Genomic DNA, 12,956 nt, shown 5'->3' with positions numbered 1-12,956 from the left:
GGTCACCGAATATACCTAGACGTCTCCGATGGCTCACGCCGTACGGGCTACGCTAATTATAACAGTTACTAAGGTTGGGCATGTTGACACCTCCGATTCATCAATTAGAGAGATAGAGAAAGAGAGAGAGAGAGAGAGAGAGAGAGAGAGAGAGAGAGAGAGAGAGAGAGAGAGAGAGAGAGAGAGAGAGAGCTTTCGTTGTGTATCTTGAATTAATTGCAACGCGCGCAATCTAAAAGGCAGTTTTTCTGAATGCTATTCTTGCGTGTTTTCAAGAAAAGCAACAGCACCGGCAGTAGAACCACCCGTAGCAGGGCGTAGATGAAGATCCACTGAATATCGATCATTCTGAATATGACTGTGAATGAAAGTTAAGCTCGAAGGGGGCTTTGAAGGGGGCAATCTATAAGCGACGGCTGTATAAGCACTTAGCCAGGACACAATGCGATGAAGTAATTCGGGCTTGTTGGTTTTCCACGCTGGAAAACTGCATAGTGCTAAAGAGACAAGAACGGACATAGGAATTACAACAAAGTGCGCTAATGTGTTTTCATTCTCTTAGCCATCCTTGACTCTTAAGCACTGCTCAGTATCTCGGTATAACATAACGAGCCTTCATCACTATGCCACCTACTACAGTGCAATATAATTTCATGAAATAGAGTAACAAGTTTCGAGGATGTGGGTGACACGATGCAAGGCTGTTTGCGTAGTCTACGGAAACAGGCTGTCATAGACAGACTAGAATCAATCAGGTGGGATGTAGTACAGTGCACTGCTAAGGATTCATCACTTGATGATATTATTCGAAATATTATGAAAGAAAGCCTAATTATTTGCTTTATTTCTTGCCATGGATATACAAATATTGACACGTGTACTTGTCTTTATCGGGCGACACGTTTTGCCGCCTAACAAATGTTATCGCACAGCGCGGTACGCGCCTGCATGTATCCGAAGTTTCTGGAAAGTTATCGATGCTTCTATCCGCAGTCTGTTGTCGCCGAACCTTGGGTTATCTGATTTCATCGCTTGACGCGAATGGTGTAGAACTTTGTAGAAGGCATGCGGGTCCCGACGATTAATCTGGAAAATTCGATGACTACTGTATAAAAGCCGACGCGCTTGACCCGCTGATCAGATTTTCGACGATCGCCGAGCGTGTTCGCCGCTATCGTTGTGCTATAAGTGTAGCCTGTTTTGTGGGCACAGGTTCGCCCAATAAAAGTTAGTTTTGTCGTTCACAGTATTGCTACTGTGTTCTTTGACGTCACGACCACGTGACAATATTAAGTAACACTTCTTTCCAACTTGGCCTTAGAGCACAAAGTATTCGAAGTTGGATTATTCAAACCTCTAGTATCCGAAAGAAGAGAAATATCGTCTTCTGTCTTCTTTAATTAGTCCGATGATCGAGATATGTTTAGAGTTCACTGCGCACCCCAACGTAACCTGCTGACGAGTATGTAATATGGTAGTTTTAAATCCAGGCTATATAGGCCACTAATAACGGTTTGGCTCTTTCTGAGATTAATTGTTATGTGGTATAGATATGTGAGGTCTACAATGGTACATGAACATGGCGTGTCAGACTCACTTATGACACGTAAGTACTCAAAAAAAATTTTCTCACGTTTCGTCTGCGGTCGGTTGGTCAGGCATTTTTTTTTTTTTTTTTTGGCAGCGATGAGCTATAATGTTTATGAAGTGATCTTGCGTTGTTTCGTTTTTCATGCCTGTCCTGCCTATTACCAGAGCCTTTTAATAAACGTGTTAAAGGACTCTGGGGAAAAAAAGGGGAATGCGGGAGATGGTAATTCAAGGCGATGATCAAAATGAGAGCAAGGTAAAAGCGGGAGCCAAGTGGAGTTGAAAAAGACAAGTCCACTTGTCGAAACGTTGGCTCCCGCTTTTACCTTGTTCTCGTTTTGCTCATCACCTTAAAGGACTCTGGTACTACGAACGGGAGTCTAGTGCTGCTTTGCTACCATGAGGGTTACTTCAGGTGGGCAAGACGTTACACCAATGAGTGGGCTTTCCAGGCCAGCGCCGGTGCCTTAGGTACATCATAGATATCGAACGCTCATTTAATGTAAAGTACTGCATATCACTTCTACATGTGCACGGATTTCTCGAATTCATGGTCACATGCAGAAATATGTATTATATATATATATATATATATATATATATATATATATATATATATATATATATATATATATATATATATATATATATATATATATATATATATATATATATATATATATATATATATATATATATATAGTTTTACATAGGCTTACGCTTTAAGAACAACGCGCTAGTGTTACTGCTGCTTCCCGGGTCAAGCAAGGCCTCGGCACGTGGCGAATCTCCAGGCTGCTCGCCAGCAGTAGATCGATTCCTATTAGTATTAACGAAAATGCGACAGTATGCTGAGCCCCTTTGTGCCTGGGTCGCCATTGGCCCGAGGAAGTACTGATCGATGGAAAACGTTCGAACGCCGTTACTAAGATACTGCCGTTCTTGCTTATCTACAAAAGTCTTGCGCAAATATAGTATAAGGGTGCACTGCTGTGTATAATGGCCGCTCTTGGAGCATATGTGGCAAATGAACGCTGGCAAGGCTATATAGGACAACGTCGAAACTCAACTTTCTTTATTACTGTGGGACGCTCTGCCACTGGCCGGTAAATACGGTGAAATGCCGCTTTCTTCCAGAATTATTTACCAAATCAAGAATCGTAATTGAGCGGGTGTATGAGGTATGCTTTCTCATATTAATTATTGACGTGCCACCTCGTAAAGCATTACTGGAATTAGGAATACGCCAACGGTCAGCGTAATTTAGAACATGATGGTTCGATATATACGCCTTGTTGCCTTCGTGGTGTTTAGACGTAACAATCGGAAAGCGAAGCCTCTTAATGCAGCACACCCAATGTCTTCCAGTATAGCTTCATGAGTTACATTGTCGCATGCGCTTTTCACGTCCAAGAACATCGCATATCCTTGGAAATCTCTCTAGTTTTGTTGTTGTTGTTGTTGTTGTTGTTGTTGTTGTTGTTGTTGTTGTTGTTGTACAGATGAAACAAGGCCGCTTTTGTCCCAGGAGACCACGGTGAGCGTAAATTTCGCACCCCCTTGTCGATATATGCACAAGTATCTTGTTGTGTGGCGATCACGAATGGTAGTCACACAGCGCGCATCAGCCACATTGGTCAGTAGTTCCGTACAATCGCTCTAACGTAACACGCACATTCGAAAGGTTCCTGGCTTTTGTAACCTCCAGCAGCGCTTGGCTTTGGTCACACATACCAGCCTGCAAGTTCATGCCTATGGCGATGGAGGATATTCACTTCTTTAGGCTTCCATTTCGCTGATCCTGGCGATGGTAACGCGAGGCTGGTGAAGTCCAGTTGAAAGGGAGCCGTGCATATTACGGAGTTGAATTAACGTAACTGTCGTTTCTCATTGGTAAGAAACACTTGGCACTGACCGGAGCTATCGTTGTAATACTGCTTGCTACGACTACTCTCCGGAGCTTGTTCTTATGCACCGTTTTTGCGTATAAGGCACTTTATGAATTCTGGAGCTGTTTTTTTTGTTGTTATTGTTGTTTCGGTGTTATCTTTACTTCTCCCAAACGCGCTACTTGAAAGTAAGCCACCCAATTTAGCTAAAGCATTTCGATACAAATGAGTTCTTAAAAGGAGTTCACGGATGCATGTGTGACACAGGTATTAGGTCTATAGAGAGACCATATGATACGCGGTGTAGTGTCCGCAGGCCGGCGACACTTCCCCATAGCATCCTAGAGCCGCACTTTAATGTGGGACATACGTACGCGAACACACACACGCGTGCATACTACACGCACGCACGCATACTACGGCTGTAGTATTGGTGTAACATACCGTGCGTGCGGTGGTGACGCCCAATAGTGGTGGAACATCGGTTCTATAGGTATCAATCTCTGTTTATAATCCGCTACACACTCTCGAGGTTTGGAGTGGGTCTCTGTGCAACGACATGGCTTGTGCAACAAAAGGTTACTACTCCCTTGCGACAAAAGAAAATTGTTACCTTGCGTAAAAGCAACTCGGCGGAATGCCACCTGGCTCTACGCGACCACTTATTCTCCTTTCCCTATTGAAGTGGAGAAGGACGAGAGGATATAAACACTGCCAAAGAAAGCAGTCGTCGCGAAGCCTTGACTTGGGCACGGTGGAGCAGTGGAGAGATGCGGTGGAATGATGCGGGGGGCATGATCAAATCTCCGAGCTCGAAACTGCTGCTGCAATATAAGTGCATGCATGTTAACGAAAAATGCAACAAGCTTTATACTGTTTGCGGGTCCCTTTATTGTTCATAGTGTTGATGTGTCGTGGTAAAAAAAAAAAACTTCACTTTAAAAAAATGGGAGAAAGAAGAGAAAAGCACACCACAACCCGCCACAACGCACACGGAGTATAAGCATACGGACGAGTTTTGAATCCCGTAGTTTACAGGAATTCCAGCGCACTTTTTTGTGCTAAAGCATGGAACACCAGCTACAGCCCGATTCTTCCTTCATTCTATTGGTTATAGGTTCCATTAGTACAGCGCTTTCCAAATCTTCTGCTGTTTTTATTTGAACGCCAAGATTAGGGGGACTAAACACTTTCGCCAGCGCTGATTGATTCGCGCCGAGACTCATAAAGGACTGAGCCGTTTCAACAGGTAAGCTGTTTTGCACTGAAACATATAAAGGCAGCGGAAAAGTGGTGTCGTCCTTACCGGAGCGATTGAAGGATAAGGGCTTGTGGTTGCTGAATATAATTCGAGTCACTGTAAACAGTCTAGCTTATTTTCTGGTTTTTACCCAAGAAGACTATGATTGAATCACCGCACACGAGATCTCTGAGTGGTCGATGAAGTAACCACAGTGGTCACCGAGGTTTTAGGCCACCCTATGTCGAACTTTTGACTTGCCTTTTTGCAGCGTGGACGAAGAGGCAAAGTGTTCGCTCCTCACTGGTCCCGACGTTGCATAACCTGTGCGATGAGATAAGACAGCACCGCTTTGTGGCTGTGACGTGGTCTAATTCTCGCCTTCTTCTTGGGCAGAGTCGTTGATCTATGACAGCCGTCAAAGCCTACTCCAGAGTAATGTACACGAGCAGCTGTAAACAGTTCACTTGGAAGCGCATGCTCCAAGCTACTAGTGTCGACGAGGGTGGCAATGGGGACTTGGGCCGTCATACTGAACGAACGTGAAGTCTATAGCTCCACACGAGGACATCGACACTGCCTGTCTGTCGTTCCTTCTTGTGTCCACATCTTAGTGTTCCGCTGCGTTTCATCAGAATTCAACGATTCGTTTAGAGGCAGTGGCACGATGCATTTCCGAGCGCTAGCGCTCATGTCAGATGGCCCTAGTGCACTTCCGTGTGCACTGCTCTCGCGTGCTCCCAGGGAGTACGCTGGAGGGGCCTTACTGAACAGTACTGTAACATCGAGGTCGTCTTCGGAACCTGTGAATTGAAACTCTTGAAAGCAAGACTTAACAGCTACTATGTTACATTACTAATGGGGATTTAGACACCGTTTTCTTCTATAAAAGTCTAAGAAGCCCGCACACCGGCAGGTACTGCTTATCACTGAATCCGCGAGCTTGTCTCGACCCGGCACTCTTCTTGAACTAAGCCGACTGCCACATAATGAAGGTCTTCGTCACCCAGAGACCGAATTATGTGAATTACACAGTATATACGTTGCTACAACGTTTAACGGCTATTCTCGAGCTGATGAGCGACGTGATAAATACCCCTCCACTACCTTGTAGGCGCTAGGAGTGTCTGACTAAAATTATAGGGCTGGGTTCATCGAGGATAGTTATTTAAGCGCAGCGGCATCGTTAGTGTGAAGGGGCGGTGCAGCCCTCTGCCCGCCAAGGTCGACTTCGTAATTATATATGTGCGACTTTATCAAGGTGTCGGCCTGTCTCGTGTTTAAACATTGAGGGTAAAGATGAACACCTACAAGATGACTCAATTTGCCACGCTGCGGGGACTGCACACGGTCCAGGATGATGGTGTGAAACCAGTCGCCCGCGTACAATGCTATACATACTGAGCTTTGTCACGCAACTCTGACGCATACGCGGTCATGTGTATCAGAGGCTCTATCGCCCACAGACTAGACAATAAGACGTGCTTGCTTTTTCTTTTTTCTTGATCTGAGCTATCATACATGCAGTTGTCGCTGCATTACAGTTATTAGTTCATTCGCAACTAACGTGTATTCCGTCATCATTACTGAGAACGCGGTAATGGAGCAGGTGGAATCATGACGAAACTTCTGCAATTGTGTAATGTACCTTTCCCTCGTATAGCTTCCTCGGTAAACTCTGTGAAAGCATTGATGTCGAAATTTTTATGCAACACGACGAACTCTGCTTCTGCGACGCATTAAACTCACGGAAACAGGTGTCCCTTATACTGACAGCTAGTAGTGACGACTGCAGTATGCAGAACTATGGTCTCTGAGGAGAAGTGGCAGTGCGTATTGTGCAGGCGAAATCGTGTCAGAAAGTTTCGCGTCAAAACTCTTTTCTCTTGGTGAACAAAGTGAGAATGTGACTGCTGTGTTCAAAGACGGGACTCGAAAAGACTCTGACCTAGGGCCCTATAGCGTGAACCTGTTCCATTCTGCTTTTATTCCAATCTCCTGCCGTCAAATTGGCGTAACCACCGATGGCGTAACGCAAGCCATCGAGCGGTGACCAGCAGCGTTCTCTGAACACGCCGATCAAGTGCCCTCCTCCTTTATAGGTGGTCACTTTTGTTTGCTTTCAAACCGAATAAAATTGCCTACATTGAGTGGTGTTTCTTTTCTTACTGGCTGACAAAAGGTGAGGTACACGCTCAAGCGGAGAGCGTTTACATGTAGCCGAGCTAGCGCAGTGAAAATAGATGACCGGATTAGGAGAGTGATGCCGGCGTCTGTGATTGGTCCTCTTCCGCTTACTTTGCTTGCGGTGGATGGTCAAAAATCGTGGCGGCGTGCAGCGGAAGGTTAAGAATGCCACTAAAACGGACCCTCAACAAAGGAGAGTTGGCAGAGCGATGTCGTATACATGCCGAAAAGGTTCGCTAACGTTATACTGCCACGCAAACGCCTTTATTATACGCAAATAAATCCATGCTCTCTGGAAGGTGCGAAGAGCCAGTGCCTGAGCGATCGGCGGGCAGCCATCTTCTATTTCTTTCGGAACGTTGCAGTCTCTGGCTATTCAGAAAAAAAAAATCCACCTTTTGTTCGGCATATTAATGCACCTTTAACGCGTCCACGTCACTCTGACGCGGTGAGTTTTCACGGTTTTGTGACAGCGCGTGACAAACAGGCGAAGTGGGCGCAGCCCGAAAACTCTTGACCAATAGCCGGGGGCAAATGACGAAAGGGCGTCGAATCAGAAATAACTATATTTCTTTTGTTCGGTCAAATCGTGCATAATCGAGGCGTACACGTCATATCGGATGGGAAGCTATCGCTGTTTTCGTGACGTCGCGTGACAGACAGGCGAAGTGGGGGTGGCCCGAACATCTTGTGACAAATCGTGGAGAGCTCTTGCGATGAGCGTTAAGTGGTGCACCCTATTAGGTTGTATACTACATAAATCTGAACAGCGCATTCCTGCACCGCTCAGGGCTGTGTTAGCTCCAACCGAGAAATCGTCGTGTTTATTCACGAACTCTGTCCGCTTCGTGACCACTTGCAAGACTTAACTTCGTTCCCCATATTTTTCTCTGGTTGACAGTAGCACAGACAAGTTATTCTCAGCCCTATACCTCTTTGATATTTCTTAATTAAATGTTCTCTCTTCCTATGTCGTTTCTTCGGCTTTTATTCCGCACTACAGATACAGACGGTTTTGGCGTAGACATGCCATTTTGGGGACACTGCAATCGGTAGTTTCAGTAGGTGCTGCTCGTGTCTTCTGTCCTCACCACTTGCATTTTCCCGTTCTTGGGTTGTAGGCACATTTGTGTCGGCGCAAGTAGCGTGCTCCGCAGTTTCCACCCCCCCGGCCATATCGGTTAGCCTCCTCGTCTCCGCGCCTGTCAGCTGGGTTTCCAGGTTGTGAGTACTCCCGGCAGTAGCTGATTACTTTGGCCACGTGCAAGTTGAAGCGTCCCCGGCACTTCCGCGTCGCCAGCCAGTTGGCCATGCAGTGGAAGTACCTGCGACATCAGCAGAATAACGAGAGAACGTCTGGCTCTTCTGTACTAAAAGATTAAATGAAAATTAAATTGTGGGGGGGGTCTAACGTGCAGAGAGAGAGAGAGACAGATGAAGAGGAAAAGCAGGGAGGTTATCCAGATATCCAGCAAACCAGATATCAGTCTCCGGTTTGCTACCCTACACTGGGGATGGGAGATAGGGGTTAGAAAGATGACAGAGAGGAAAGCGTTAAAAAATTTCACTGTGAGCTATGAGGTGCCCCGTAGTCAAGCGCTTCCGATCAATTTTGACCGCCTCGTGTACTTTAACGTGCACCTAAAGCTAAGCACATGAGCGTTTTTTTTTCATATTTATCGAAATACGGCCTCAGGGAGCGGCAAACGAACCCCCGATCACGTTATCAGCAGCAGAGGGCCATAGCCACGGAGGCACCACGGCGAATACGACTTAAAGAAAAGTAACTAAAATTGAGTCAGCCGTCCTGAGGTTTTCTTGCTGGCACAGGACAGCATGCTGAGCCCAAGTATCCAGTGCCGATGCTATTTCACAACAAACGCAACATTTAGCCGTGCTTCGTACGCTACGAGCAAGACGATCTCAAAGAAAATTTATTGCGCATGTGTGTATAGGAAAGACAGTCCAATTTTCACTGTGGGATATTTCCATCGCTTTTTGCACAATTAGTCAAGACGCTGAAATTTACTTCGGCGAAGGGCCCCCTTAACACCCCCCCCCCCCCCCCCACTCCTTGCCCCTAAATAATGTGGATACGCCACTGTACTTGTTACCGAAATGCTGAACTCCTCTATTCAGTGCGTTCATCGCATAAAGGAGGTCTTCATTCAGGCAACCTTGACGCTTTGAGGAGGGCGACGATAGCGGCATGTCGACAACGGCAACGACAATAATACGGCACGACTTCGTTGAAATGACGGTGGCCAATTCCAAAGACAGTGCACTGGGGATGTACGTAAGACAGATGCCCAACTAACCTGCCACAATGTCGCTGAAGGAAACGAGGCATTATTGCCAAAAAAAAAAAAGAAGAAGCGTGCCGGTTCATACTTGTCGCAGTTCTTGCAGTTGACGCGATTCATGGTGCGGAACTGCCCCAGCATCTTGCGGGAGGCGCAGCTTCCGCTGGGCGTCGCCATCACTGGGCCCGCGCGCCTGGTGATGCAGTACGTGAAGCGCGCCCACTGCATCTTACCACTGCGAGCTTCCATGGCCATCGCAAGCAGCAGTAACACGAGGGCCGTCACAGCCAGCAGCAACGATGGCCTCAAAGGAAGACCTCGCACTGCATGAGTTAGGAAGAGCATCCTCAAAAAGACATCAATGTAAACATTAAAGTTATACTAAAATTAAATGTGGGTTGTATTCGTAAAGTACGTTTTATGTAATCTGGAGTGATCAACAGTGGTTGAACGATGGAATGTATCTTCCTGGAGACGACGTTTGGAAAATGGCACTGGTCTTAGTGGTGACGCGGACAAGTCTCCTTGTCGAAACATTGGCTCCGTGCCAGCGTGAGACATTGCCTTCAAAATAACTTGTTCTCGGTCAAACTTGTCTACTCTCGCTCAAGTAATTGTAGCTCAATCAAAACAAGCACAAGGAAAAGAACACAGCACACAAGAGCACCTGTGGTGTCTTGTTCCCTGTAGTTTGTGTTTTATTTTGTGCCCCACAACAACTTAACCTAGACAGTTTCTTGTTCAATCACTGTTGATCACTTCAAGTCGTTACATTTCCGTGAACTTCTGTTTTGTTTGGGATGTTGTAATCTATCACACCGAATCGTTGCAGTGCAGTGAAACATGTGGATCGTGTCAGACAACCAAAACGGAGAACCAGAGAAAGCGATCTTTCGTTTTCCGCCGCAGACAACGGAGGAGCGACGCCAACTGTGCGACGCCAAGTCAATAGAAGCTACACGAAATAATCAAACCTGCAAAATGGGTAAGCCGGCCTCCGTTCTTTGAAACGCGCCGCCAACTCTCCTTGCTAATTGACTGAAGCGAGCCTTATGGGTTCTAACGTCTCCCATCTGGACTATATCGAACCGAGACAAGAGTAGTTTGCCAACCGCAGCTTCATTAAATTCTTTGGTTTCAGCATTGAAATGCTCGGCAGTGCTGCTTGTGACGGCAGCGGCAGTGAGAGAGCAGTTGAACAAAGGTCTTGGCAGTTGTCCTTGCTGCCGATGACACAGGGGGTCGCTTGCGACTACGTGAGACTATGTCGGCCTGCCGGAGCTTAATGCATGAGCCGGAACAGGCAATCCTGGAGCGCCAGTCTACACCATCGTCACACCAGTAGTCTCTCAAGGCACTATTAAGGTTCCTGTACATATTATGGATAACATATTGGAGCTACTTTGTTACTCTCGGTTATTCAGAGGCTAAGAAGCCAAAATTCACTGTCACTAAGGTTCCTAGATTTGAAATTCCCGCGATGACAAAAACAGTGACTCCGGTCATTGTTTTCGAATAATCAAGGGTAGCTCATATAAGGAAAGCTAAAGTTCTCGACGACTGCTATGTCGAGCATCGACTTGCCACTTAACAGCGCCGACGTTGAGGCAAAGTGCTCCTCGTTAGTGCTAATGTCACGTAGAATAGACAGTTTTGTAAGAGACAGCAACTCTTTATAGCTATTACAACGGCTTTGTTTAAGCTGAGACAAATTAAATTATGGGCATTTACGTGATAAAACCACGACCTGATTATGAGGCACGCCGTTGTGAGGGACTCCAGAATAATTTGGACCACAAGGGGTTCTTTAACGTGCACCTAAATATAAGTACACGGATGTTTGCGCATTTCGCCCCCCTTAGAAATGCGACCGCCGTGGCCGGGATTTTATCCCGCGACCTCGTGGTTAGCAGCCCAATTAATCTGAGACGTTTGTTGAGCATTTCGCCAGCGGCTGCAGTCAATACCAATTTTAGAGCAAGAACCTAAGAATATGTACCATTTTTGTAAATAATAAGTGTAATTTTGATTGACTGATTTATTTATTTATTGCTTGATTGACTGAACCATGATCAAACTGTAGCCAGTTGATCTGGTATCACATGCTTTAAGCACGACGCCTCAGTATAGCGACCTAAGACCTAAGTACAAGCGACCTAAGATAGGCTGCGCTGTACACTGCTCCAGGTACGCGTGCTTGAAGCTGTATATTGTAACGCCAAGCTCGTCTTCCAACGTGCGAAATCAGGGATTGCCAGCAAGGATTAAAAGGCGCTAGGTTAGTTTATCAAACTGGATTTAGACCCCCTTGTTCCTACAAGCCATATTTCCTCGATCAGTAGTGGGAACTCCTTGTCACCGAATCTACGAACTCGTTTCATCCGACGCTCCTCTGAAACTATATAGCTGATTGCCGTAGAATGAAGGGCCGCGACTCGGAGAGACTGAACCCGCATTGTCTTCAAAGTAAAGTATAAGTTAATTCAATAAATACTAGGCAGATGCAGTGTGCACATGCGGTGTCGAGTATTTTCGAAATAAGTGGCGCGATGAGAGGCTTTCCTCCGCTCCAGGCGCTGCCTTCGAATAAGCGCTCAGAACATCCGATCGATATCTGGATCGGTTATCTGATAGCTCTGGATCAACCGAAGAACGTCATTTAGGAGCAGTGACATCGCCAGCGGAGCGGTGGCGTAGCTCACCCTTTGGCAAAATCAACTTTATGCTCGCAGTTTTAATGCCGGCTAATTAATTAAGGCGTCACCTTGTCTCAAGCTTCAACATGCATGCTAGAAATGAAAGCCTGTAAGTTGAAAACTCACGCATTTGGCCAGTTTCGGGAGACTGCACACGCTGTAGAATGATAATGTGAAAGCCGTCACCCGTTTCTTTATTGCTACTTACAATGAGGGTAGGGCTGGGTTGGAGGGCTACCTTTTGAGCATTGTGCTGAGACTCGGAGACTCCTGCACGTGCACTATGAAGGCTCTATCGGTAACGGGCAAAACAATGGCGCTTGCTCGCCTTCTTATTTCTCTGACACTGCAGTGCTACGCCTGCAGATATCACAGCAATGCATTGTTACTCCACGTGAAACTAAGATGCCTTTGGCCACCTTTATCGTGCAGGTGGTCATTTCTGCCGAGCAGGTGGAATCTTCAGGCTCCTTGTGCAATTATGCACTCTATCTTTTTTAATGTGTCTTGCATTTCCTTTTATTTTTGCATCTGTCCCTCCTCCTTGTCATACACTATTAAGCTCATTGAGGGCACTCCAAATAAATAAGATAAAGAGAGACGCTCACGCTATGTGATTTCCCCATTGTTTCACGACAACGTACTGCGGACTATTTTGCCTGCGGGTGGGCTATATTCATTGGTAGCACGCTTCGCAAGTGGCTCCTGACCAAGACCGCTACCTTGCCTTCTTTCTTCCTCTACCGAGGTTCATAATTGCAAAGCAGCTTTGTTTTGTTGAACGTGGTTACACACATGCTGCCGTGTTTAGAAACGCGCCTCTCATCGAACAGAAACCCTCAGACAACGAAACACCTGAGGCCTTTTCTAAAACCGGGCGTGCGTCTGGTTAACCTACCTGCCTTTCCTCTCTTCTATGACTCTCTCTCAGTCGAGTGAAGGCAAAGTGCCGATTCTGTGGTGTATCCTTTATTTTTCTTTCTCTCCTGCAATAAGGGTCTGTAGTACGAGTCCCGTCTGCCTGGCTCTGCAAAGGCGTAAATACACCCCA

The 12,956-nt window shown here is 46.3% G+C and overlaps 1 protein-coding gene across 3 annotated transcripts in view; it reads right to left on the bottom strand.

Annotated features, from left to right (window-relative positions):
• Window positions 1-6,875: 6,875 nt before the first annotated feature.
• The window catches only part of LOC142585166 (serum amyloid A protein-like), a 43,394-nt gene continuing 37,313 nt past the window's right edge, over window positions 6,876-12,956 (bottom strand). The window contains exons 1-3 of one of the 3 annotated variants that reach the window (XM_075695706.1): window positions 12,114-12,231; window positions 9,298-9,532; window positions 6,876-8,231 (exon numbers count right to left, since the gene is read on the bottom strand). In XM_075695706.1, coding sequence (XP_075551821.1) covers window positions 7,994-8,231; window positions 9,298-9,464 — 405 coding nt within the window. In that variant the 5' untranslated portion in view covers window positions 9,465-9,532; window positions 12,114-12,231 and the 3' untranslated portion in view covers window positions 6,876-7,993. Of the gene's footprint in view, window positions 8,232-9,297; window positions 9,533-12,031; window positions 12,232-12,956 lie in introns of those variants that run through there. The other 2 variants (XM_075695704.1, XM_075695705.1) reach the window with 2 other exon arrangements.

The sequence above is a fragment of the Dermacentor variabilis genome, chromosome 6, assembly GCF_050947875.1.
Source record: "Dermacentor variabilis isolate Ectoservices chromosome 6, ASM5094787v1, whole genome shotgun sequence".
NCBI classification, from domain to species: domain Eukaryota; kingdom Metazoa; phylum Arthropoda; class Arachnida; order Ixodida; family Ixodidae; genus Dermacentor; species Dermacentor variabilis.
Note: the sequence above shows the minus strand (reverse complement) of the source record. Positions and strands in the feature narration are given on the sequence as shown.